Source organism: Pituophis catenifer, unplaced genomic scaffold (genome assembly GCF_029215685.1).
Source record: "Pituophis catenifer annectens isolate HBS135680 unplaced genomic scaffold, rPitCat1.0.hap2 SCAF_7, whole genome shotgun sequence".
NCBI lineage: Eukaryota > Metazoa > Chordata > Lepidosauria > Squamata > Colubridae > Pituophis > Pituophis catenifer.
The window spans coordinates 7,523,603-7,548,738 of record NW_027256887.1 but is presented as its reverse complement, the minus strand read 5'-3'; the positions used below and the strand labels follow the sequence as shown (position 1 = coordinate 7,548,738).

General features: G+C 49.3%; 1 protein-coding gene across 1 annotated transcript in view; it reads right to left on the bottom strand.

Moving 5' to 3' along the window:
* PRMT8 (protein arginine methyltransferase 8) overlaps positions 1-21,989 on the bottom strand; it is a 76,066-nt gene extending 54,077 nt beyond the window's left edge. The window contains exon 1 of the mRNA XM_070946601.1: positions 21,915-21,989. Within this exon, the coding sequence (XP_070802702.1) occupies positions 21,915-21,989 (75 nt within the window). The remainder of the gene's footprint in view (positions 1-21,914) is intronic.
* Positions 21,990-25,136: the final 3,147 nt, after the last annotated feature.

The window sequence follows — 25,136 nt, the reverse complement described above, 5'->3', positions numbered from 1 at the left end:
TGGCAGTCGGCAGAGTCAGCCTGCAATCCTGCATTCCAACCGCTGCGCCACCACGGCTCTTAAGTTAAGCGAGCTTTGGCCCATTTTACAGCCGTTCTTGCCACAGCGATTAAATGAGTCATTGCAGTTGTAGAGTTAGTAACAGCGTTATAAAGTGAGTCTGCTGGTCAGAAGGTCACCAAAGGGTGAATCCGGGACACTGCGACTGTCATAAATATGAATCAGTTGTCAAGAGTTTGAATTTGGATTGTGTGACCGTCGTTAACTTCAAACGGAACTGAAAAAAGTGGTGTCAGCGTCTCAGCGCTGACATAAAAAAGGGAGGATAAAGCTTGAACTTTTGCCTGCTAAATCCCTTTGAACTTTCGATCGCCTTGGAGATGAAGAGGGAGGGGGAAACATTCCTGTGAACTGACAGGAAAAGGAATCAGGAGAGTGACTTGGGAGATAGCCAATGAGAAGCAGAGAATTGGGGATCGGAAAGGGAGGGATTGGGGGGCAAAGGTCAGTACTGACCGCGCAAAGTCATGATCCGGTTGCTGTACTCGAATAAAGAGAAAATTTCCTTAAGGATTGGCAGTTTGGAAGTTCATTTATTCTGAGATAGCATCGAAGCCTGACAAGTGGCTTAATGACCATTTTTCACACTTTACGACCATTGTAGCATTCCCCACAGTCATGTGATCAAAAATTCAGAGCCTTGGCAACTGACTAAATGAACTATTATTGTAAATCAAGGACTATCTGTAATCTCCCAGATATCTTGGGACATTCACTCTCAGACTACCTCTCTCGCTAAAGCCTGCCAGAAAATCTGACCACTCTCCTAGGGTTTATACAGCTTCGCTCAAATGGAGAATCCTTTAAATCACTGACCAAGAAAATGGTCCATTATGGTTGTTAACAGCATCTTTAATAGCTTTTATATCTCTCTTGCATTTCCGGGACCTCAAGTATGACATCTTTCTCGGGAGCTGGCTCAAACCATCCTCTTTCCCAAGGAAAGTTTTCTTGGGCACCGTCCAAGCAAACAATAAATAGGTCTTTGCCAATATCTAAAACAGAAAACAACGATCTGGTTTGGGCTGCAAGAGTGGTAGCTAAAACAGCCGTGAAAATATGAAGGGCAAAACGAGATAAATTCAATGAATAAATAAATAACAGAATGACAGAACGAACAGAGTTGGAAGCAGGGGTGAAATCCTGCCGGTGTTGTCCGGTTCGTGCGAATCGGTAGTGGTGGCAGCGCTTGGTTCGGCGAACTGGTAGCGGCAGCAGCACGAGACTCCACCCACCTGCCCGGACGTCGTTACTTCCTGGTTTTAACCAGGAAGTAATCCGTTTTTGACACTCTGTGCATGCGCATGCACAGAGGGTCAAAAATTGAACGTGACGGAAACGAAGTAAGAATATTTTATTGATGTATTAAGAGATTTTTAGAACGTTTAATATGAGATTTTAGTATTTTAAATGTTGAAAAAGAATGGTGTTTGAGGGTTTGAATGAAACTTATCAGTGTTTGTTAATGTTTCTAAAACTCTAAAAGTTATTGGATTACATGCTAAGAAAAAGGCTTTTATACTTAGGAAGAAAGAATTTAATTTAATGAATTTTCAGAATTTATAAAAGGAAGGTTGATGAATAATTTGTAAAAAGGGAGTTAAAGTGTGTGAGGGAGTTTTGGATTTCGCAGTAAGTTAGAATATTTTAGCATATGTTTGTTAAATGTTATACCCCGTTTTTGCTCTGGGAAGTCGGGGGTGGGGGGTGGGGAGGGGGGGTTGAAGGTTGGGTTAGGATATGAAACGGAGAGACAGATAAATGTATTAACAGATAAGTAAATGTGAGGGAAATGTTACATTAAATGAAATGAAAAGATGTACTTAGACGATACAATGAATGATTGATTATATATTGTATATTTGTTTGTTCATAAAATAAAAAACTTTTTTCTTAAAAAAAAAAAAAATTGGACGTGACGTTGGCACGCGCACTTCCGAACCGGTAGAGAAGGTAAATAGATTTCACTTCTGGTTGGAAGGGATCTTGGAGGTCGTCTAGTCCAACCCACTGATCAAGTAGGAAACCCTAAACCATTTCAGACAAGTGGCTGTCCAGCCTCTTTTTAAAAACCTCCAGTGATGGAGCATTCACAACTTCTGAAGGCAAGCTCTTCCACTGGTTGATTGTCCTCACTGTTAGGAAATTTCTTAGTTCTAGGTTGCTTCTCTCCTTGGTTAGTTCCCATCCATTGCTTCCTGTCCTGCCTTCCGGTGCTTTGGAACACAGGTTGACCCCCTCGTCTTTGTGGCAGCCCCTCAAATATTGGAACCCCGCTATCATATCATCCTTAACTCTTCTTTTCATTAAACGAGACCAGGGATCAGCAACCCGCAGCTCTGGAGCCGCATGTGGCTCTTTCATCCCTCTACTGGGGCTCTCTGTCGCTGGTCAGCTCCACATTTGGTAGGGCTTTTGGTTAGGACAGATAGAGGAAAAAAGACGCCGCGCTAGGAGGAGACTCTACGGTGGGGGAACCGGACTTCCGGTCAGCAGAGGAAAAAAGATGTCATGCTAGGAGGAGACTCTATGGTGGGGGAACTGGATTTCCGGTCGGCAGAGGAAAAAGGATGCCATACTAGGAGGAGACTCTACGGTGGGGGAACCGGACTTCCGGTCAGCAGAGGAAAAAGGATGCCATACTAGGAGGAGACTCTATGGTGGGGGAACTGGATTTCCGGTCGGCAGAGGAAAAAGGATGCCATACTAGGAGGAGACTCTATGGTGGGGGAACCGGACTTCTGGTTGGCTCCAGAATTGAATGGGGGGCTTCTGGTTAGGACCTTTGTGGTTCTCTGAGTGTTTAAGGTTGCCGACCCCTGAACTAGACATACCTAATTCCTACACAAGGTTCTCTCCTTGTGGTAGCCCCTCAAATATTGGAACACTGATATTACGTCACCCCCTTAGCCCTTCTTTTCCCTAGACTAGCCATACCCAATTCCTGCCACCGTTCTTCATATAGTTTGGTCTCCAAGCTCTTAATCGTCTTTGTTGCACTTCCCTGCCTTCTTTCCAGAGTCTCAACGTCTTTTTTTTTACAATCTGGTGACCAAACCTGAATGCAATATTCCAGGTACGGTCTTGCTTACTAATTACTACATGCAGCTTGTTCGGCTTTCTGTCTTGAGGTCCCTGTACCTCCACTAGGAGAATGCTCAAGAAATGTTTGATATGAAGGAGTCAAACCAGTTGTGGGTTTCAAATTTTTTTACTAACTGGTTCTGTGGGCGTGGCTTGGTGGGCGTGGCTTGGTGGGCATAGCTTGGTGGGCGTGGCAGGGAAAGGACACTGCAAAATCTCCATTCCCACCCCACTCCAGGGGAAGGATACGGTAAAATTATGGGAGCGACGTGGCGCTCCCATGTAACACCTCTCCTGCGCGAGCTGCATTGGCTCCCGGTGGTCTTCCGGGTGTGCTTTAAGGTGTTGGTTCTCATCTTTAAAGCGCTCCATGGCTTAGGGCCAGGATATTTGCGAGACCGCCTGCTGCTACCGATAACCTCCCACCGGCCAATACGCTCTCACAGAGAGGGCCTCCTCAGGGTGCCGTCGGTCAGGCGATGTCGGCTGGTGGCCCCCAGTGGGAGAGCCTTCTCTGTGGGGGCACCTGCCCTGTGGAACGAGCTGCCTCCTGGAATACGACTGATCCCGGACCTCCGGACCTTCCGTAACGCCCTGAAGACTTATTTATTCCACCAAGCCGGCCTAGCCTAAATGGTTCTTAATTGGGATTTTAAATTTTATGGACTTGGGGGTTTTAAATTGGGAAGCTAATGATTTAATTCTTTTTAATTATCTTAACTTTTGTATTTGTATGTTTTTTAATTTTGGCTGTTCACCGCCCTGAGTCCCCTCTGGGAGAAGGGAGGTATACAAATTAAATAAATAAATAAATAAATAAATAAATAAATAAATAAATAAATAAATAAATATCTCCATTTCCTCCCGATCAGTTGGGACTCGGGAGGCAGAGAATAGATGGGGACAGGACCAGTCAGAATTTTTACTACCGGTTCTCCGAACTACTCAAAATTTCCACTACCGGTTCCCCAGAACTGGTCAGAACCTGCTGAAATCCACCTCTGAGTCAAACTACACCAGCCCTATAAATTTTGTGCACATGATGAAGCGAGGTGGGCAGGATTCCAGCTGGCCAGATGTTTGCTCTCTCTGGAGCATAATGAAGGCCCTGAGATAATTTATGGACAACAATTTGCAGAGCCATCCTCCTCACCTGGAGTTGCTCTCTCTTCTCGAATAAAGAAGAGACAGAAGGAGTTTGAATCTAACTGTGAATCTAACTCCTTGCTGTGGATCTCAAAACCCGGAGAGAGATTTTTTTTTTTTGTGGCGTCTCCAGTTTTCCTAAGCTAGATTTTTCAAGGGACCTCACAATTTTATCTGAAGCCAGAAGAGGGCTGAGCAGAAGACAGGATTCTGTATCACCATGAAATTGATAAAACCTGTAGGAGGAGAGCCAAATGTTTATGTTTTTTTTTAAATGCAAAAAACTGTGTTAGAAAAGGTGCCACCAAAATTGATTTTATGATTACACAGAGATATTTCTTGCTGTGTAGAGTCTCCTGCCCAGGGCTGGTATTCACTTACTTTCCCTACAAATGGGAGCGCATGCATGTGATTGCTTGACATCTCTCTCTCCCTCCCTCCCCCCTCTCTCCCTCTCCCCCTTCTCTCTCTGTATCTCTCTGTGTCGGTTTCTCTCCCCCTCTCTCTCTGTATCTCTCTGTGTCTGTCTCTTTCCCACTCTCTCTGTATCTCTCTGTCTCTGCTCTGGCCACTTCTCCATCCCCCGCCATCGCCCTTACCTTCTCAGACCAGGCAAGGAGTGACTGGAAGGGGAGGGAAAGGGGCGTGGCCAGCCACTGGTGGGATCACTTGACATGGAGCCGCAGCACAGGGCCAAAGAGCCACATGCGGCTCCGGAGCCACAGGTTGCTGACACCTGCACTAAATGAACGGTTGTAAGTTGAGGAATACCTGTACAATTAGCTGTATTTGTAGCTATAGCAGCCTTATAACGGGATCGGTTGTAATTATTGGGTTTGTTACAGGGGGAAAAAAAATGTATCAGAGAAACAAAAAAAAAAAAAACACCTAAGCACAAAATCCGAGATATTGGCACAGATTAAGTAGTCCTTGTCCTCAGTTAGCACTTGTTTTTTCCCCATTTAGGAAATGAGAGATTAAAAATCTCTCCATCAACCTGAGTTGATTGCATAACATTCGCTTTTTGTCAATTGATCCAACACAAACTCCCTTCCCCGGGGAAGCCCTACCCTGCTTGCCCCCTTTTTGCCAAACACGCAGTTAATCGCTCCTTAGTGATGGTCATTCATTAATTTTGCTCCTGGTTTCTTCCCTCAGGTCACTCGGAGCTGACCGGCTAGAGAAATCTGTTCTAAATCCCCATATTTGGCAGCAAAATTACATTGGACTTCAAATCGAGAGTTCAAGTCATGAACCCACACCAGAGGTGAGTTTCAGCAGGTTCTGACCAGTTCTGGCGAACTGGTAGCGGAAATTCTGAGTAGTTCAGAGAACCGGTAGGAAAAATTCTGACTGGCCTCTCCCCCATCTATTCTCTGCCTCCCAAGTCCCAGCTGATTGGGACGAAATGGGGATTTTGCAGTAACCTTCCCCTGGATTGGGGTGGGAATCAGTGGTGGGTTGCCCCTGGTTCGCACCAGTTCTATAGAACTGGTAGTAAAACCGGTGGGAGGCTCCGCCCACTGACCCCAACGTCATCAAAACGTTTGTGCAGAAGAGTGCGCGCACAAGCGTGGCCACGCTGCAAACTGGTAGTAAAGGTAAGTGGAACCCACCCCTGGTGGGAATGGAGATTTTACAGTACCCTTCCCCTGCCACACCCACCAAGCCACACCCACAGAACCAGTAGTAAAAATTTTTGAAACCCACCACTGACCCACACTGCCAATTTACAACCAGAGGTGCTATTCAGCAGGTTCTGACAGGTTCTGGAGAACCGGTAGCGGAAATTTTGAGTAGTTCGGAGAACCGGCAAATACTACCTCTGGCTGGCCCCAGGAGTGGGGAGGGAATGGGGATTTTGCAGTATCCTTCCCCCAGGAGTGGGGAGGGAATGGGGATTTTGCAATATCCTTCCCCCAGGAGTGAGGAGGGAATGGAGATTTTGCAATATCCTTTCCCCAGGAGTGAGGAGGAAATGGAGATTTTGCAATATCCTTCCCCCAGGAGTAGAGAGGGAATGGAGATTTTGCAATATCCTTCCCTCAGGAGTGAGAAGGGAATGGAGATTTTGCAATATCCTTCCCTCAGGAATGGGTAGGGAATGGGGATTTTGCAATATCCTTCCCCCAGGAGTGAGGAGGGAATGGAGATTTTGCAATATCCTTTCCCCAGGAGTGAGGAGGGGATGGAGATTTTGCAATATCCTTCCCCCAGGAGTAGAGAGGGAATGGGGATTTTGCAATATCCTTCCCCCAGGAGTGAGGAGGGAATGGAGATTTTGCAATATCCTTTCCCCAGGAGTGAGGAGGAAATGGAGATTTTGCAATATCCTTCCCCCAGGAGTAGAGAGGGAATGGAGATTTTGCAATATCCTTCCCTCAGGAGTGAGAAGGGAATGGAGATTTTGCAATATCCTTCCCTCAGGAATGGGTAGGGAATGGGGATTTTGCAATATCCTTCCCCCAGGAGTGAGGAGGGAATGGAGATTTTGCAATATCCTTTCCCCAGGAGTGAGGAGGGGATGGAGATTTTGCAATATCCTTCCCCCAGGAGTGGGGAGGGAATGGAGATTTTGCAATATCCTTCCCCTGGAGTGGGGAGGGAATGGAGATTTTGCAATATCCTTCCCCCAGGAGTTAGGAGGGAATGAAGATTTTGCAATATCCTTCCCCTACCACGCCCACCAACCAACGCCCACCAAGCCAGACCACACCACACCCACCAAGCCACACCCACGAAACCGGTCGTAAAAAAAATTGAATTCCAACACTGTTTACAACAGCAAAACATTCATCTCGGGTGGTGATGGGGGAACGACAACCCGTTAACACAACTTTTTAATCTTAGCTTTTGGAAGTGATCAAGCATGAATATCAAAATGGAAGTTTATCGTTGGGCTTTGGCTAGAAGAAAACACGGGAGGTTGAAAGGGTAGACTTGTTGCCATATTTACCCGCCGATCTATTTTAAAAAGGTAACACATGGGTTTCAACTAAACTGCCTTTTTCTGGTTGCTAGGTAATATTCTTCCTTCCCCTCGCGAGTCACAACATAGTAATTAGACCTTTCTGTGCAAATACAACATAGACATTATCCTCTGTTGGAATGTTTCCAAGAATGAGAACCTATTAAAGAATCCCCTTACAAGAGATTTAAGATTCTTTTCAATCTAATCTTGGATTTCCAGCAGTCTTAGGTGGAGAGGTGGGAGAATTAAGGTGTTGAATTGAGCATATGATCCCTAAACATTAGTTTGAGGGATTGCACCTATTTTGAAGGAAAGTGGGCTACCCATGTTTCTCCGAAAATAAGACCGGGTCTTATATTAATTTTTGCTCCAAAAGACGCATTAGGGCTTATTTTCTGGTTAGGTCTTATTTTTGGGGGGGAAATACGGTACTAAATGCATCCATCTAGCTGACAATCTTAACTGGGGTTTATTATGGGGGTAGGGCACGGGTGAAATCCAGCAGGTTCTGACAGGTTCTGGAGAACCGGTAGCAGAAATTTTGAGCAGTTCGGAGAACTGGCAGATACCACCTCTGCCTGGCCCCAGAGTGGAGTGGGAATGGGGATTTTGCAGTATCCTTCCCCTGGAGTGGGGTGGGAATGGGGATTTTGCAGTATCCTTCCCCTGGAGTGCAGTGGGAATGGAGATTTTGCAATAGCCTTCCCCCCAGGAGTAGGGAGGGAATGAGGATTTTGCAGTATCCTTCCCCTGGAGTGGGGAGGTAATGGGGATTTTGCAGTATCCTTCACCTGGAGTGGCGTGGGAATGGAGATTTTGCAATAGCCTTTCCCTGCCACGCCCACCAGGCCACACGCACAAGTCATACCACGCCCACAAGTCATACCACGCCCACAAGTCATACCACGCCCACTAAGCCATACCCACAGTACCAGTAGTAAAAATATTTGGATTTCACCACTGGGGTAGGGCTTATATTACAAGCATCCTGAAAAATCATGCTAGGACTTATTTTCTGGTTGAGTCTTATTTTTAGAGAAGCAGGGTATTTTCTGCCTCCAGTAATAATAATAATTTCCCCCATGTGAAAAGGTCTCGGGATACGATAGCTGGAGAAAGGTCCCTGGGATTTGTTATCCTGTTTGTGATTCAGTAAACTTGTGTTATGGTTGGCCATTTGCCCTGCCCCAAAGTCCAGATGTCCCATTTTTCACCAAGAGGCAAGCGGTAATGAAGGTCAGGGTTCTGTTTTGATGAAGACGGGATAATCCCGAAGCCAAATCATAAGTAAGCTGATTTTGTAGCCCTCCAAGCTCAAATATCAGAGGAGCCGTAAGAAGAACAGAGAGAAGCAGAGAGAAACACGAATCTGGAAAGAACAAAGGCTGCAGCCAGCAAAATGGATCTATTGAGATTCATCCCCCTCGATCGATCTTGAAAAATGCAAATTTTCATCCTTTCCCGTTCCTGTATTTCTAGAACTTCACAGCTCTTTCTCTGCTGTTCCCATTTCTCTCATTGGGGGAATAACAGAATAACAGAGTTGGAAGAGAACTTGGAGATCTTTTAGTCCAACCCCCTGTTCAAGCAGGAGACCCTATACCCGTTTTTTGCCCTCCCCAGGCTCCTACAAAGGCTCTGGAGCCTGGGGACAGCGAAAAACAGGCCTTACGGTCCCACTGGAAGGCGGGAAACAGTCATTTGAGCCTCCAGAGGGCCTCCAGGAGGTGGGGAAGTCCATTTTCACCTTCCCTGGGCTCCTAAAAAAGCCTCTGGAGCCTGGGGAGGGCAAAAAAAACAGGCCTACTGGGCCCACCTTGCCATCACGTGCCAAAAGCGGGGGGAGGGCATTGACTTATGGGTGTGAGCACGCATGCGCATGACACACACACATGTGTTCTCCCCGCTTTTGGCACGCGACGGCAAAAAGGTTAGCCATCACTGCCCATACCATTATACCATTCCAGACAAATAGCTTGTTGTGGCTCCGTTACCTGAGCCTGTGTCATCGGCAGGAGAGGACTCCGAGAGTGAAGGAGAGGAGTTGCCAAGGCCTCCCTCTACAGGACCCTCCTCTCTGGCAATGCCTTTGGTGTCCGCCAAAGGGCAAGAGATAGGGCCGGGGCCAAGCACGTCCATGCAGCCACAGGTGGACAGTAATGAGGAAGATGAGTCTTGGCTGGACCCTCGGCAGTGTCGCAGAGATAAGCGCGTGCAGCAGCAGAAGAGGCGTGCCAGGGATTAGGCTGAGTCACTGGACCACACCCCACAGGGTATAAAAGAGGGTGTGGTGGCCGGTTCAGCTCTGTGACAAGCAAAAAACGGATATCGGACGACCTTCTTTGTATTTACTGGACTTTGTTGATTACTGTGTATTGGCTTTGTTCCCGGACGAAGGGAGAAACTCCCCCCTCGTGAGTAAAGAATACCTGGCCACCAGCCACTGGGTTGTTGCCAATTCTGATACTGGATAAACTGTTGTCGGCTGAGTTCTTTAACTGTTGCCTGTCTGTGGGGGTGCGTGTGTGAGATGGGGACAGAACATAGCTGTCCAATCTTTTCTTTAAAAGCTTCCAGTGTTGGAGCATTCACAAATTTCTGGAGGCAACCCGTTCCACTGATTAATTGTTCTCATTGTCAGGAAATTTCTCACTTGACTCCCTCTTCTTTGTGGCAGTCCTTCAAATATTGGAACACCGTTACCATGTCACCCCCTAGTCAGGGGTGAAATCTAAATTTTTTCCCTACCGGTTCTGTGGGCATGGCTTGGTGGGGGGGTGTCCTGTGACTGAGTGGGCTTGGCCAACTCGATGTCACTCACAGCCACGCCCACTCAGTCACAAGACCCCCTCCCATCAAGCCACGCCCACAGAACCGGTAGGGGAAAAAAAATTAATTTCTATTCTGCCGGCGGGTCCTTACCTTTCTCCCATGGCTCCGCCCACCTGCCCCATTCCCCGGAGTCGGGGAATGCACCATTCCCCAAATCCTACTGCTCACCTTTCTCCCGCGGCTGGCTGTCAGGGAAGGCAAGCGCCCGAAAGATACCGGAGTCGCTCACTCTCCTTCTTGAATGAGCCGCTCTGGTCCATGTGCTGGCTGCGCCAGTGCACACCCAACCTGCCGCTGAATTAAATAAATGGTGTGCGCTGGCGCAGCCGGCGCATGGAACAGAGCGGCTCATTCAAGAAGGAGAGTGAGCGACTCCAGTATCTTTCGGGCGCTTGCCTTCCCTGGCAGCCAGCCGCGGGAGAAAGGTGAGCAGTAGGAGTCGGAGAATGGTGCATTCTCTGACTCCAGGGAATGGGGTGGGTGGATGGAGTCACGTGGCGAAGGGCAAGCAGGCAGCGGCTCCGCGGCAAGACCGGAGTCGGGGAATGGTGCATTCCCCAACTCCGGGGAGTGGGACGGGTGGCGGAGCCTCCAGCTGCCATTGCTGCCGGTTCTCCGAACCACTGGCCATCATCGCTACCTACTCGCCCGAGCTGGTCCGAACCGGGAGCATTTCACCCCTGCCCCTAGTCCTTCTTTTCATTAAACTAGACATGCCTAATTCCTGTAACCATTCTTCCTATGTTTTATCCTCCAGTCTCCTAATCATCTTTGATGCTCTTCTCTGGCCTCAAAGTGTCCTTGCAGAAGATAAAGTGACCGAGTGCAGATGGCCGCAGACAAAGTTGAATTCTGCATCCCTGGGCTTTTTGCAAATCAGATCCCAAAAGAAGTTTAGGAGGCTATCCTTGTTTTATGACTAGGAGAAGAAGTTTCCTCAGTTCTCAGCCCAATTTCTGAGGACGTACCTTCTGTCAGCGTATAAGAATGTATGAACTGGAATAGCCAGAACAACAAGTCAGCCAATGGGAACTCTTTGGTGACTGAGACACAGGATTTGTTGTGAGCCATGTGAGACGGCTCAGAGCTGAGCGTGGCTTAGCTTAACTGTTCTGTTTTATATAGGAGTTTGTTTGTCTTTGCTTGAGTGTCCTTGCTTCTACTTCTTGTCCTTGTCCTTGCTACTTCTTCTCTCTACCACGTTGCAAGAGCTGCATGGGTATGGTATACATGCATCATCTTTTATATTATTGTATATATACTTGAAATCCTGCATCCAGTTTTGGTCGCCACAACATAAAAAAGATGTGGAGACTCTAGAAAGAGTGCAGAGAGGAGCCACAAAGATGATTAGAGGACTGGAGGCTAAAACATATGAAGAACGGTTGCAGGAATTGGGTATGTCTAGTTTAATGAAAAGAAGGACTAGGGGAGACATGATAGCAGTGTTCCAATATCTCAGGGGCTGCCACAAAGAAGTGGGAGTCAAGCTATTCTCCAAAGCCCCTGAGGGCAGGACAAGAAGCAATGGGTGGAAACTAATCAAGGAGAGAAGCAACTTAGAACTAAGGAGAAATTTCCTGACGATGAGAGCAATTAACCAGTGGAACAACTTGCCTCCAGAAGTTGTCAATGCTCGAACACTGGAAGTTTTGAAGAAGATGTTGGATAACCATTTGTCTGAAGTGGTGCAGGGTTTCCTGCCTAAGCAGGGGATTGGACTAGAAGACCTCCAAGGTCCCTTCCAACTCTGTTATTCCATTCCATTCCATTCCATTCCATTCCATTCCATTCCATTCCATTCCATTCCATTCTATCTTCTCTTCTCTTCTCTTCTCTTCTCTTCTCTTCTCTTCTCTTCTCTTCTCTTCTCTTCTCTTCTCTTCTCTTCTCCTCTCCTCTCCTCTCCTCTCCTCTCCTCTCCTCTTCCCTTCCACTCCACTCCATTCCATTCCATTCCATTCCATTCCATTCTATTCTATATTCCCTTCCCTTCCCTCCCCTTCCCTCCCCTTCCCTTCCATTCTATCTCCTCTTCTCTTCTCTTCTCTTCTCTTCTCTTCTCTTCTCTTCTCTTCTCTTCTCTTCTCTTCTCTTCTCTTCTCTTCTCTTCTCTTCTCTTCCCTTCCCTTCCACTCCACTCCACTCCACTCCACTCCACTCCACTCCACTCCACTCCATTCCATTCCATTCCATTCCATTCCATTCCATTCCATTCTATTCTATATTCCTTTCCCTTCCCTCCCCTCCCCTCCCCTTCCCTTCCCTTCCCTTCCCTTCCCTTCCCTTCCCTTCCCTTCCCTTCCCTTCCCTTCCCTTCCCTTCCATTCCATTCCATTCCATTCCATTCCATTCCATTCCATTCCATTCTATTCTATTCTATTCTATTCTATTCTATTCTATTCTATTCTATTCTATTCTATGTTTCTTCCATAAATGAATCCTGCTGAATTATTTACTTGTGTGCTGGCTGGATAGCTACAGACTCTGACACCTTCCATGCCTAGAGATATATTTTGGCAGTTAGCCTGCACACTTCAACTTGCAAACAAGAAGGCCATATTTAGAGAGACACTGGCCATTCCCACAAGGAGCTTCCATCCTGATTTCTCTAATAGCTATTCTTTCTGGTATGACCAATCTTTTTGATGTCCCTCACTCTTAACTTTTGGCTCCGGTCTCCCCACAGTTGGGTTAGGCTGAAGGATGCCTTTACGTGACTGAAGACAGAATGCTGAAAATCTATTCTGGATCTCTCGGTGGCTCGGCATCCCCGCTTTTAACATTCTTGAATGTCAGCAAATGCGATTTTGTTTCCTAAATGTTATGGTTATAAATGTGAGGCTGAAGAAAATCGGTATCATGTGTCAAAAATAGTAAGAGTGGGCATTTCAAGCTCTTTCGAAAGGTTGGGGGGAAAGAAAAAAAGAAAAGCACCATAGCAACCAAGCGAAGCGATACAACTTGCAAATAGAAAGAAGAACTGGCAGGTTCACCCCTAAATGAAATGACCTCTTTGTTCCAGCTTTTTTTTTTTTTTTTTTTTTGCAGTTTATAAATAGCCTGAAACCTATTTTCAAAAGCACCCAGGTGGGGTGCAAAGAATGACGCCACTTTCCAAACCCACATTCTTATTCCGATTGACTCCGATGGACAGAGATGAGTAATCTAAGGGGTAGGGCAATCTAACAGATTCAGGTCTCTCTCCCTCTCTCTCTCCCCCCCTCTCTCTCTCTCTCTCTCTCTCTCCTTTCTCTCTCTCTCTCTCTCTTTCTCTCTTCTCTCTCTCTCCTCTCTTTCTTTCTCTCTCTTCTCTCTCCTCTCTCTTTCTCTCTCTCTCTCTCTCTCTTTCTTTCTCTCTCTCCTCTCTCTCTCCTCTCTTTCTTTCTCTCTCTTCTCTCTCTCCTCTCTCTCTCCCTTTCTCCTCTCTTTCTTTCTCTCTCTTCTCTCTCCTCTCTCTCTTTCTCTCTCTTCTCTCTCCTCTCTCTCTCTCTCATCCTCTCGCTCTTTCTCTCTCTTTCTTTCTCTCTCTTCTCTCTCCTCTCTCTCTCTCTCTCCTCTCTCTCCCTCTCTCTCTCCTCCTCTCTTTCCTTTCTCTCTCTCTTCTCTCCTCTCCTCTCTCTCTCCTCTCTCTCCTCTCTCTTTCTTTCTCTCCCTTCTCTCTCCTCTCTCTCTCTCTCTCCTCTCTCTCTCCTCTCTCTCTCTCTCTCTCTCTCGGCCAGAGGTGGGCTGCTGGGGGTTCGCAGGGGTTCGGGAGAACCTAGCTAGGTTCTCTCTGTGCAGTTCAGAGAACCCTCAAATCCCATTCCTGGCTGGCCCTGTCCACCCCACCCCTCCCCACCCAGGAGTCCCCAGGTGGCCCGTTTTGGATGCAGGTAAGTTCAGGATGTGCATCAGTGGTGGGATTCAGCCAGTTCGCACCACTTCGGGAGAACCAGTTGTTAACTTCTGAGCAGTTTGGCAAATTGGTTGTTGGAAGAAATCATTAGGGCAGAGAAACCGGTTACTAAATTACTTGAATCCCACCACTGGCATGCATGGAGGCTCAGGGGAGGGCGACAAATGGGCCTACTGGAAGTTCGGGCCCGTTTCTGGCCTCCAGAGTGCCTCCGGAGCCTGGGGAGGCCGTTTTCGCCCTCCCAGAGGCTCAAGAAAGCCCCCCGGAGCCTGGGGAGGGCAAAAATATTCCCCCCTGCCATGGTGCAGGAGGCCAACTAGGCCACGCCTACCCAGCAACCAGGCAGAGAACCCCTTGCTAAAAATTTTGAAGCCCACCCCTGAGTGGTCCTATCTACCACACCTCTGGAATTTGGACAGTGAATTAGTGCTTACAGACAACCAGAGGTGAATCCCAACAAAAGCATCTGACAAAACTCGCTTTCCAAATGTAAATGTGCAGTTGTTGTTTTTTAAAAAAAACAAGCGAGAAGAGAAATAAGGGGGGAAAGTGGGGGAAATGCATGAAAACAGTTCTTGAGTGACAAGGGAAAGGGGAAGGTTCCCCTCGCAGATATGTGCTAGTTGTTCCCGACTCTAGGGGCCGGTGCTCATCTCCGTTTCAAAGCCGAAGAGCCAGCGCTGTCCGAAGACGTCTCCATGGTCATGTAGCCGGCATGACTCGATGCCAAAGGCGCACGGAACGCTGTTACCTTCCCACCAAAGGTGGTCCCTATTTTTCTATTTGCACTTTTTACGTGCTTTCGAACTGCTAGGTTGGCAGAAGCTGGGACAAGTCATGGGAGCTCACCCCGTTACACGGCACTAGGGATTCGAACCGCTGAACTGCCGACCTTTCGATCGACAAGCTCATCGTCTTAACCACTGAGCCACCACGTCCCCTTTTGAGTGACATAATGTATGGTTAACATTCCTTCCATTTCCTTATTCAAATTCAAAGGCTAAGGGAAGAATCTTAGAATCATAGAAAGTGCGATGGGCAGGGAAGGCTCTTAGAGATCATCTACTCCACCCTTTGCTCAGTGCTGGGGTCCACTAAATTATACCTAACAGGTGGATCTCCAGCCCGGGGTCATAAACCCCCCGTGAGGGCAACCCATTGTCTTCTTCACCAGATCTTTGGCCTACTCAGCACCTTGCCAATTCAGGAAGGTCTTCCTTATACCCAACTTAAACCTCCTTCCTTCTCTTTTTAACCTTCTCTCTTTTTCTTCTCTCCGTCTTGACCAAGACCAAGCTTGTCCCTGTTGCATCAGACAGTCTTTGTAGACCAGTGGTGTCAAAATCAAGGCCCTGGGGGTGGATCTGGCCCACAGAGTGCTTAGATCTGGCCTGCGGGACCATCCTGGAAACAACAAAAGACCAGCCTGTAGTGCCTCTGCCAGCGAAAATGGAGCTCGGGAGGGCTGCGTGCTCCGTTTTCGTTGGTAGAGCATTGCAGGAGTCCGTCACAGCCGAAAATGGAGCTCAGGACCCCTTTTTCGCTGGTAGAGCACTCGGGCCCCCGACACAAGTGACGTTGAGCTAGCCACGCCCACCCTGGCCATGCCCACCCCAGCCCTCCCCCCCCAGGCCAAACACAAACTTGATGCGGCCCTCAATGAAATCGAGTTGGATACCCCCTGTGTAGACCAATCTAGAAACTCCCTCTGGCCTCCTCATTTGCCTTTAAATAGGAGTAACTTTCACCATTCCTCCACTTTGGATTCTCAGTTTAATTTTTAATTTTTTTTTTTAATTTTAATTTGATTTATATGCTGCCCTTCTCCGGAGACTCAGGGCGGCTTACAATGTGTTAAGCAATAGCCTTCATACTTTTGTATATTTTATACAAAGTCAGCTTATTGCCCCCCACAAACTGGGTCCTCAATTTACCTACCTTAGAAAGGATGGAAGGCTGAGTCAATCTTGAGCCTGGTGAGATTTGAACTTGGAGTAATTGCAGGCAGCTGTGTTAATAACAGGGTGCTTTAAACCACTGTACTACCAAGGCTCTTTTTTTCTTTTTTTTCTGTCCCAGGTTTTTCGAGTTCCTTTTAAAGCGCAGTTCCCAGAAGTGAGCATTGTTGCCCATCACAGTTCATTTAGCAACCGTTCAAAGTTACGACGGCACTGGAAAATGTGTGACTCGTGACCGTTTTTCACACTTACGACCGTTGCAGCATCCCCACGGTCACACGTGATCAAAATTCAGATGCTTGGACAACCGACTCGTATTTATGACGGTTGCAGTGTCCCGGGAGTGGGAGGGGGGGCAGGGTCACTTGATCCCCTTTTGTGACCTTCTGACAAACCAAGTCAATGGGGAATCCAGATCCGTTGAACAACCCTCGTCCCTAACTTAACAAATGCCGGGATTCACTTATCAACAACATTCTGGCAAGAAAAGTCGTACAATGGGTGGTACAAACTCACTTAACAAATGTTTCACTTATAGCAACATAAATGTTGGGCTCAGTTGTGGTCGTAACTTGAGGACCACCTGTATTCTCGCTACACAGAGCGAGAACCCAGCGGTGGGTTTCCAATGTTGTTACCACCAGTTCGCCACGCACACAGGCTTCGCATGCAGGGGCACCTTCACCCACAATCTCTGCTACCGGCTCACCCGAACTGGCTGAATCCCACCTCTGGTGGAACCATTCCCTCTCATGATCAGACAAGATGCCTTTGCAAATGCAGCCAGTAATGCAATGGCTTTTTATGCTACCGCGTCACGTAGCTTGCTTGTGATTATGCTCGTGGTTGACTAGAATCCTAGGTCTCCTCCCCACCATCCCCCATGCATCTCCTCCAACCAGGCCTTTCCAAAACCATCCCTATGGATTTGAGGGTTTTTATTCCCTCAGACCAGTGATGGGTTCCTCCCGGTTCGCCCCAATTCAGCTGAGCCAGTAGCGGTGACGATATGATGTCACTGAACCGGTTCTCTTTGTTCGGGAGCTGGGTGCTCCCACCCTCCCCCCACGCTATTCTTACCTTTTATTTGGCCCCAACCCTAATCTATTTGCTGCCTCCCGAGTCCCAGCTGATCTGCTAGAAGGAAAAAAAACTGTTTAAACTCTCGCCGCGGGGCTTCAAAGGGCCGCCCTACAGCTGATCAGTGTTAAAAGGCAGTGTGGCGGTAGACCAGTGCCTCCAAGAACAAATGGGGTAGACCGGTGCCTCCAAAAACAAATAGGGTAGACTGGTGCCTCCAAGAACAAATGGGTAGACCGGAACGCTCCAAGAACAAATGGGTAGACCGGAACGCTCCAAGAACAAATGGGTAGACCGATACAGCTCTCTGCAAGCAGTTAAAAGCCTGGTAGATGAGTACCTCTGCTAAATCCTAAAGAATTGTCACATGACCATCAAAAAACAAAAGGAAGTCCAGTTGCCTCCTGAAAAAAAGCACCTTTAGGACAACCATGACCTGAAGGATGACGGAGAATCTCTACCGACTTTGGGTGCGATTGTTCAACCAGTTGCGAATTTACTCCGCGCTGTACCTTCGGGCCCATATTTAGCCACCTGTCCCAGAAGGATGTCACGAGAGATTCCCTCAAATGCTTCTCTGCAATCAAAATATATATTTATCCACAGCTTTCCATTGGTTAACCCAGTCGAAACACACGGGACCAAAAAAGAGGTCATATTAGGAAGGCACAAGGTATTCTCGACAAACTCATCCTGGCAACAGTAGTATCTTCTCAGTATCTCCTGCTTGGCAACTTGCTCTATCTTGTAACTTGCTAATACTGGATCAGGGAATGTCAAACTCGATTTCATTGAGGGCCGCATCAGGGTTACATTTGACCTCGGAGGGCTGGGGGGGGAGCGGCATGTCCATGGTGGGCATGCCCAGCTCGGGGGTGGGGGGGGGGCACCTGTGGTGGTCAAGTACTAAGGCAGGACTTCTCTGAGACCCTCCCTCACTTTCATTATAATCTCCTTCCTTCCTTCCTCTCTCCCTCCCTCCTGTCCTTCCTTCCTCAGTGGTGGGATTCAGCCGGTTCTGTTCGATTCAGACGAACCGGTAGTGCCGACTGTGGAAAGCCATGCCCACCCGCTCAGACATAATGCCGTCCTATTTAGCCATGCTTTGGAGGCTGTGTGCATGCATGGGAGGCACACATGCAAACAAAGAACATGCGTGGAAGTCTGAGCATGCGTGGAAGGTGGCACTTGCACACTCACATTTGGGAACCGGTAGGGAAGGTAAGTGAATTCCACCTCTGCCCGAGCTCCATTTTCACTGGCAGAGACACTGCAGGCCAGTCCTTTGCTGGTTCCAGGCTGGCCCTGAGAGCCAGATCTAAGCACCCTGTGGTCCTTGAGTTCGACACCCCATGGTCAGATGGTCTGTAGCTTTCCAGCTGCTCCTCCTTCCCTTCTGAGTATCCTACAGGCCAGCAGTCCCCAACTTTTTTGGGGCACCGGGGACCGGTTTCGTGGAAGACAATTTTTCCATGGACCATGGGGGTGGGGGAGGAGGACCGTGCATGCCCAGTTTACGGGGTAAGGGTGGGGTTCATACTGACCGCCGTGGCCAGGGGGGCTTTTTGTCAGGTTCGCCTGATACGCCAGTTGCGCCCCTTTCTGGACCGGGACTCCCTACGCACGGTCACTCAAGCACTCGTCACTTCTCGTCTGGACTATTGTAACGCTCTCTACATGGGGCTCCCCTTGGGGTACACCCGGAGGCTCCAACTGGTGCAGAATGCGGCTGCGCGGGGGATTATGGGAGCGACGGGGCGCTCCCATGTGACTCCTCTCCTGCGCGAGCTGCATTGGCTTCCGGTGGACTTCCGGGTGTGCTTCAAGGTGTTGGTGATCACCTTTAAAGCACTCCATGGCTTAGGGCCGGGGTACTTACGGGACTGCCTTCTGCCACCAATTGCCTCCCACCGGCCAGTTCGCTCCCACAGAGAGGGCCTCCTCAGGGTGCCGTCGGCCAGACAATGCCGGCTGACGACCCCCAGGAGGAGAGCCTTCTCTGTGGTGGCACCTACCCTATGGAACAATCTACCCCCAGAGATACGAATGATCTCCGACCTCCGGATTTTTCGTCGGGCCCTAAAAACTTATTTTTTTCAGTTAGCCGGTCTGTCTTGATTTTAGGTTTAGTTTTAAAATTTTAATATTGATTTTAATTGACAAGTTTTAAATTATGGGCCAAATTTATAAATTATTTTAACTTTATTTTTAACTGTGATGTTTGTATAGATGTTTTTATCTTGGCTGTTCACCACCCTGACTCCGAAAGGAGAAGGGCGGTATAGAAATTTGAATAATAAATAAATAAATAAATAAATACTCCTATGAGAATCTGATACCGGATGATTTTAGGTGGAGCTGAAACTGTGATGCTAGTAGTGCTGTGAAACATCTGCAAATACAGATGACGCTTTGCTCGCCCGCCAGCTGATCAGGTGTGCAGCCCACTTACTAACAGGCCATGGACCAGGACCGGTCTCTGGCCTGAGGGTTGAGGACCCTTGCTACAGAACAGCAGTGCATTTTGGAAATGCTTACCACCGGTTCGCCCTGCGCACATGTGCACGCTCACTTCATGCATGAGCACTCCTTCTGTGCATGCGCCCGGCCTCCCACACATCCACTTTGCTCGCTCATGCACGCGCCTTGCACACATGTGCCCAGCCTCGAAAACATGGCTAAATAGAACATCTTTATGCTGGGGCAGGTAGGCAGTCGCCGCTACCAGTTCGCACAAACTGTTCCGAACCGGCTGAATACCACTTCTGCTATAAAAGGAACTCTTTCAAAATATAGAGCTATAATTTCTATCACATGAAGGAGCAGATGTAAAAAAAAACAAACCCCAAAAAACACCAAAGTCCAGCTTATCCCCCTTAACTCATTTTCAAGGCAAACATATTTAATTCCTGGCTTCCTCTTTATGATCGTGCTGCATTCAGAAAGTAACGGTTCAGAAAACATAACCAGAATAAAATGTTCTTTCTCCTCTCAAGCAGTGGTGGGTTGGCCCCGGTTCGCCCCGGTTCTATAGAACCGGTAGTAAAACTGGCGGGAGGCTCCGCCCACCAACTCCTGACGTCATCAAAATGCTTCTGCGCTTGTGCAGTAGAGTGCGCGGCCCCGTTGCGAACCGGTAGTAAAGGTAAGTAGAACCCACCCCTGCTCTCAAGATACCAGAATTTAATCAAAAAGGATTCGCATTGAGTTCAGAACCGAACAACAATTTGATTCCACTCAATTCATGGCTGCTAAAAAGCTGGTATCCGTTTCTGGTTCGGACAAATCTTAAGAGAATCAAGATCTATAATCAGAAAGGCTGCAAACAGAAGAGCTAAATTTGGAGAGCTGGGGGGGGCACATACTTTGTTACATTCGGGGCAATTCTTGGCCCAAGACAATGGGATTCTTTTCGTTATAGTCACAATCCGCATTGGCATTGACATTTGAACTGACCTCTAATAATAATCCAAATTAAAGAGATTATCTTTCTTTTTTAAAAAAAGCACGCATTAAAAAAAAATCACCTGCAATCCTTGCCCCCTAAAAATCGCCTTAATCCCAATTTTCCAACTACAGTTGGTAGCCACGTGTGAAATCCGAGATAGATCGGATGGCAGTGCCTTTATGCTTCGGTTAGATCAAAGATACCTTCTTTCTGGGTGGCATCTCCGTTTCTGAAGTGGAAGTTTTGTGTGGGTTAAGAAGCAGCGGAAGAATCACAAAGATGTTAAGGCGGGGGGGGGGGAATGAGAAAAGCATTCACCCCGGGTCACCTTTATAAGGATTACAATTGTGTGTTTTCTTTTGGCTTGGGGAAGAGCAATAACATGTTCCCAACAGGGTCTCGGCCCCAAGACTGAGAGCTTTGCATGCAACATTGGCTAGACTTCACTCCAGCTGTTGCAGATTATATTCCTTTGCATCATTCTTCCCAAAGAGTAGCAAAACCCAAGAATCGGAGCACGATACATCATCCAACTGACAATCTTATTAAAACCACCAATACGTTTCTGCTAGGGGAAAGGGGGTTCGCTCCCACCCCCACCCCCGCAGACCCCGGTGTACCAAATAAATCCCTGCAGAACCGCGAGACCTCAATGACATTTCTTCCACCGCTGCTCTCTCTCTCTCTCTCTCTCTCTCTCTCTCTCTCTCTCTCTCTCTCTCTCTCTCTCTCTCTCTCTCTCTCTCTCTCTCTCTCTCTCTCTCTCTCTCTCTCTCTCTGTCTCTCTCTCTCTCTCGAAGGATTACAGATGTGCCACCACCTGCCTCGCCGGTGCTATTTTTAACTTCCCTCTACTACAGCCGCTGCCTCGCAGCCATTAGCACCTCTCTTCCCCCTTTTTTTGATGTATTGCTTCAATTAGCTTCTCCAGATGCTTCTGCTCCCATTTCCTCAGTTCACGGGACTTCAGAAAGCTTCCCTGCATTGAAGTCGTGGGGAGGGAGAAGCAGGCAAGGCCACCAGTGCCGGGAGAAGAAGAAGGCAAAGCAACGCGCTCCACAAGCAGGGCAAGAGAAACTCCTTGAACCCCGGTGCTAAGTTTCGGGAAGGGCTACGAAAGGTGGGATCCAGCGGGGTAGAAAAGACACGCGCACACGCATACACACACACAGAGACAGAGAGAGAGAGAGACATACGAGTCAGCGCTCGGATTCAAGAGGCGTCCTTCTGGGTTCAGCACCCTGGACAGCTCCGCCGCCGGATCCCGCCCGCTGCCTGCTTGCTCGCTTTGCGCAGCCGAAGAGCGAGGCCGGCCCGGGACTAGACGAGACGAGACGCCGGATTTTGGCCGCTTTGCCGGCGGCTTCCCCGGCGGTGCCTCGGGCTCTCCGGAGCCGGGAGCGAAGAAACGGCCAAGCGGCGCCGCTGGCTACCTACCTCGGCGTTCTCGGTGGCGTTCTCCGCCATTTTCCTCCGGAGGAGCAGGCAGCGGGACGAATGTTTCATGCCCATAAGAGCGTCCCTTTCCCGTGCCCGCAGACGGCGCCCAGCGAGCGGCTCCGCTCTGAGCCAGCCGAGCCAGCGCCGCGAGCCGCCGCCTCCTCCTCCTCCTCCTCCTCTTTCTCCTCCTCCTTTCCTCCTCCTCCTCCTTCTCTTCCTTCTCTTCCTCTTCTTCCTTCTCCTCCTCCTCCTCTTCGTCTTCCTCCTTCTCCTCCTCCTCCTCCTCCTTCTCTACCTCCTCTTCCTCCTCCTCCTCTTCCTCCTTCTCCTCCTCCTCCTCCTCTACCTCCTCCTTCTCTTCCTCTTCCTCCTTCTCCTCCTCCTCCTCCTCAACCTCCTCCTTCTCTTCCTCTTCCTCCTTCTCCTTCTCCTCCTCCTCCTCTACCTCCTCTTCCTCCTCCTCTTCGTCTTCCTCCTCCTTCTCCTCCTTCTTCTTCTCTACCTCCTCCTTCTCTTCCTCCTCCTCCTCTTCCTCCTTCTCCTCCTCCTCCTCCTTTTCTACCTCCTCTTCCTCCTCCTTCTCTTCCTCTTCTTCTTCCTCCTCCTTCTCTACCTCCTCTTCCTCCTTCTCCTCCTCTTCCTCCCCCCCGCCCGCCTCTCCCTCCGCTGTTTCCCCCGCAAGGTCGCTGGCGCTCGGGATGAGTTGTCCCAGGCCGCCCCCTGCGGAGGGGATCCGAGCCCAGCTGAACTGAGCCGAGGCCGGGAGTCCTCGCCTGCCCGCCTTCCTCCTCCTCTCTCTCCCCCCCCCCCACCCACCTCCTCTGGCTCCTTGGCCCCGCCGGACTGCTGTCCCGCGAAAGGCGCGGTGAAGATGGGGAAGCTTTCTAGGTCAGCCCGGCTGCGGCTCCCGCCTCCCTGCTGCGGACTGGAGCCGCGCTCCTAAATCAGAGGAGGCTCCCACCCCGACTCCCGGGCCTGTCCCGTCCGCCTCGCCGGCGAGACTGTCCCCATCGGAGACCCTCCGCCTAACCCCGGGACCTTTCCCTGAAGCGGCCCTCGAGCAGCTGGAGGGCTCTGGAACTGGAGCTCGGAAGGGCCTTCCCAGCCCGAATGGGAGCCTGGGGAGCCCCCCCCCTTTCCCACCCACCCCGCCTTAGCCGGACGGTCTTGTCGCCGTTGGTACGATTATGACCAACGCCGCTGTCCTGACTGCGGACCTGGAGCGGCGTGGTAAACGAGTTAAGAGTGAGCCTCTGAAGGACCCCCCCTCGCCTAGTGATTGCACCAACGGACAAGGAAGAGCCCTCCGCCGCCGCCACACGCCCACCCCCCAAGTGAAGGGAAAGGCACTCTTCATCCGGGATAGCCTCCCTCCCCTGGATGGAAGCCAAAGGCCAGAAAATGCCCCCCACCCCACCCCACCCCTTGAAAGAACAGAGCGGGGGTCTTTCACAGGCTCTCCCTGCTGCATGCAGCAGAAGCCATCTGCATGCCCTTTTAACGCTGCCTTGGTTCCACTTTCTCCAAAAAATCAGGGGTGAAATCCAGCAGGTTCTGGAGAACCGCTAGCGGAAATGTTGAGTAGTTCAGAGAACCGGCAAATACCATCTCTGGTTGGCCCCAGGGTGGGGTGGGAATGGGGATTTTGCAATATCCTTCCCCTCAGGAGTGGGGAGGGAATGGGGAGTTTGGAGTCAGTATCCTTCCCCTGCCACGCCCACCAAGCCACACCCACAGAACCGGTAGTAAAAAAAAAAATTGGATTTCACCACTGCAAAAAAAAAAAAAAAAAATGTTTGCTCTCTTCAAGGGGAAATAGCTGGTTTCCATTTGCCTATAGCCCAAAATCAGGAGACTGAAAGAGCTTAGCTTTTTGCAAGTCTAGGACAGCTGAGAATGGAGACTGGGAAATCCACTTTTCTCCCACAAAAACCCCTCTCAACCGTTTATCTCCTGCTCCCATCCCGAAGCTGGGTTGCTATTCCTCCTTCTCCCCCATCCCCACTCCGCCCCACCTGCTCCCTCTCCCCTTCTGGTGGCCCCAGTTAATACTGACTGGACCTGAGAGCATTCCCAGATTTAGTTCTCAGCAATGCCCATCACTTTCTGTAATGTGTGAACGGTTTGGGGGTGGGGGAGAAGGGGGACAGAGAGGCTGCCTAGGAAACCATCAGAGAAGAGAGAGACAGGCGCCCCCAGTGGCTTAATGGTCAGAAGAAGAAAGTTCAAAAGGAATTGCCCCAGGGGTGAAATCCAGGAGGTTCTGACAGGTTCTGGAGAACCGGTAGCGGAAATTTTGAGTAGTTCAGAGAACCGGGAAATACCATCTCTGGCTGGCCCCTGAGTGGGGTGGGAATGGAGATTTCGCAGTATCCTTCCCCTGCCAGGCCCACCAAGCCACGCCCACAGAACCAGTAGTAAAAAAAATTTGGATTTCACCACTGAGTTGCCCTCATGGATCGAGTACATCATTAAAGGTGGGGGTGGGTGGGAAGTTTGGGTTTTCAGATTTGCATAATTCTGTTCGTGTAGCTTTAAAGGTAAAAGTTTCTCCTATCTAGTAGTTTCCAACTCTAGGGGGCAATGCACACCTTCGTTTCTTAGCTAGAGGAGCCACCGTTGTCCCAAAGACAATTCCGTGGTCACATGGCCAGCATGACTATACGCCAAAGGCACACAGAACGCAGTAGTACCTATTTATCCACTTGCATTTCCATGCTTTTGAACTGCTAGGTGGGCAGGAGCTGAGATGAGGATGGGAACTCACCCCGTCGCATGGTGCTCAGGGTCTCGAACCCAGGCTGTCAGCTTTCCAACTGACAAACTCAGCCTCTTTAACTCTGAGCCATCATGCCTCTAATGTATCTTTAAAAGGTAAAGGTTCCCTTGCACATATGCGCTAGTCGTTCCTGACTCTAGGGGGCGGTGCTCATCTCCGTTTCAAAGCTGAAGAGCCAGCGCTGTCCGAAGACGTCTCCATGGTCATGTGGCCGGCATGACTCAACACCAAAGGCGCACAGAATGCTGTTCCCTTCCCACCAAAGGTGGTCCCTATTTTTTTACTTGCATTTTTTACCTACTTTCGAACTGCTAGGTTGGCAGAAGCTGGGACAAGTCACGGGAGCTCACCCCATTACGCGGCGCTAGGGATTCGAACCGCTGAACTGCCGACCTTTCGATCAACAAGCTCAGCGTCTTAGCCCCTGAGCCACCGCGTCT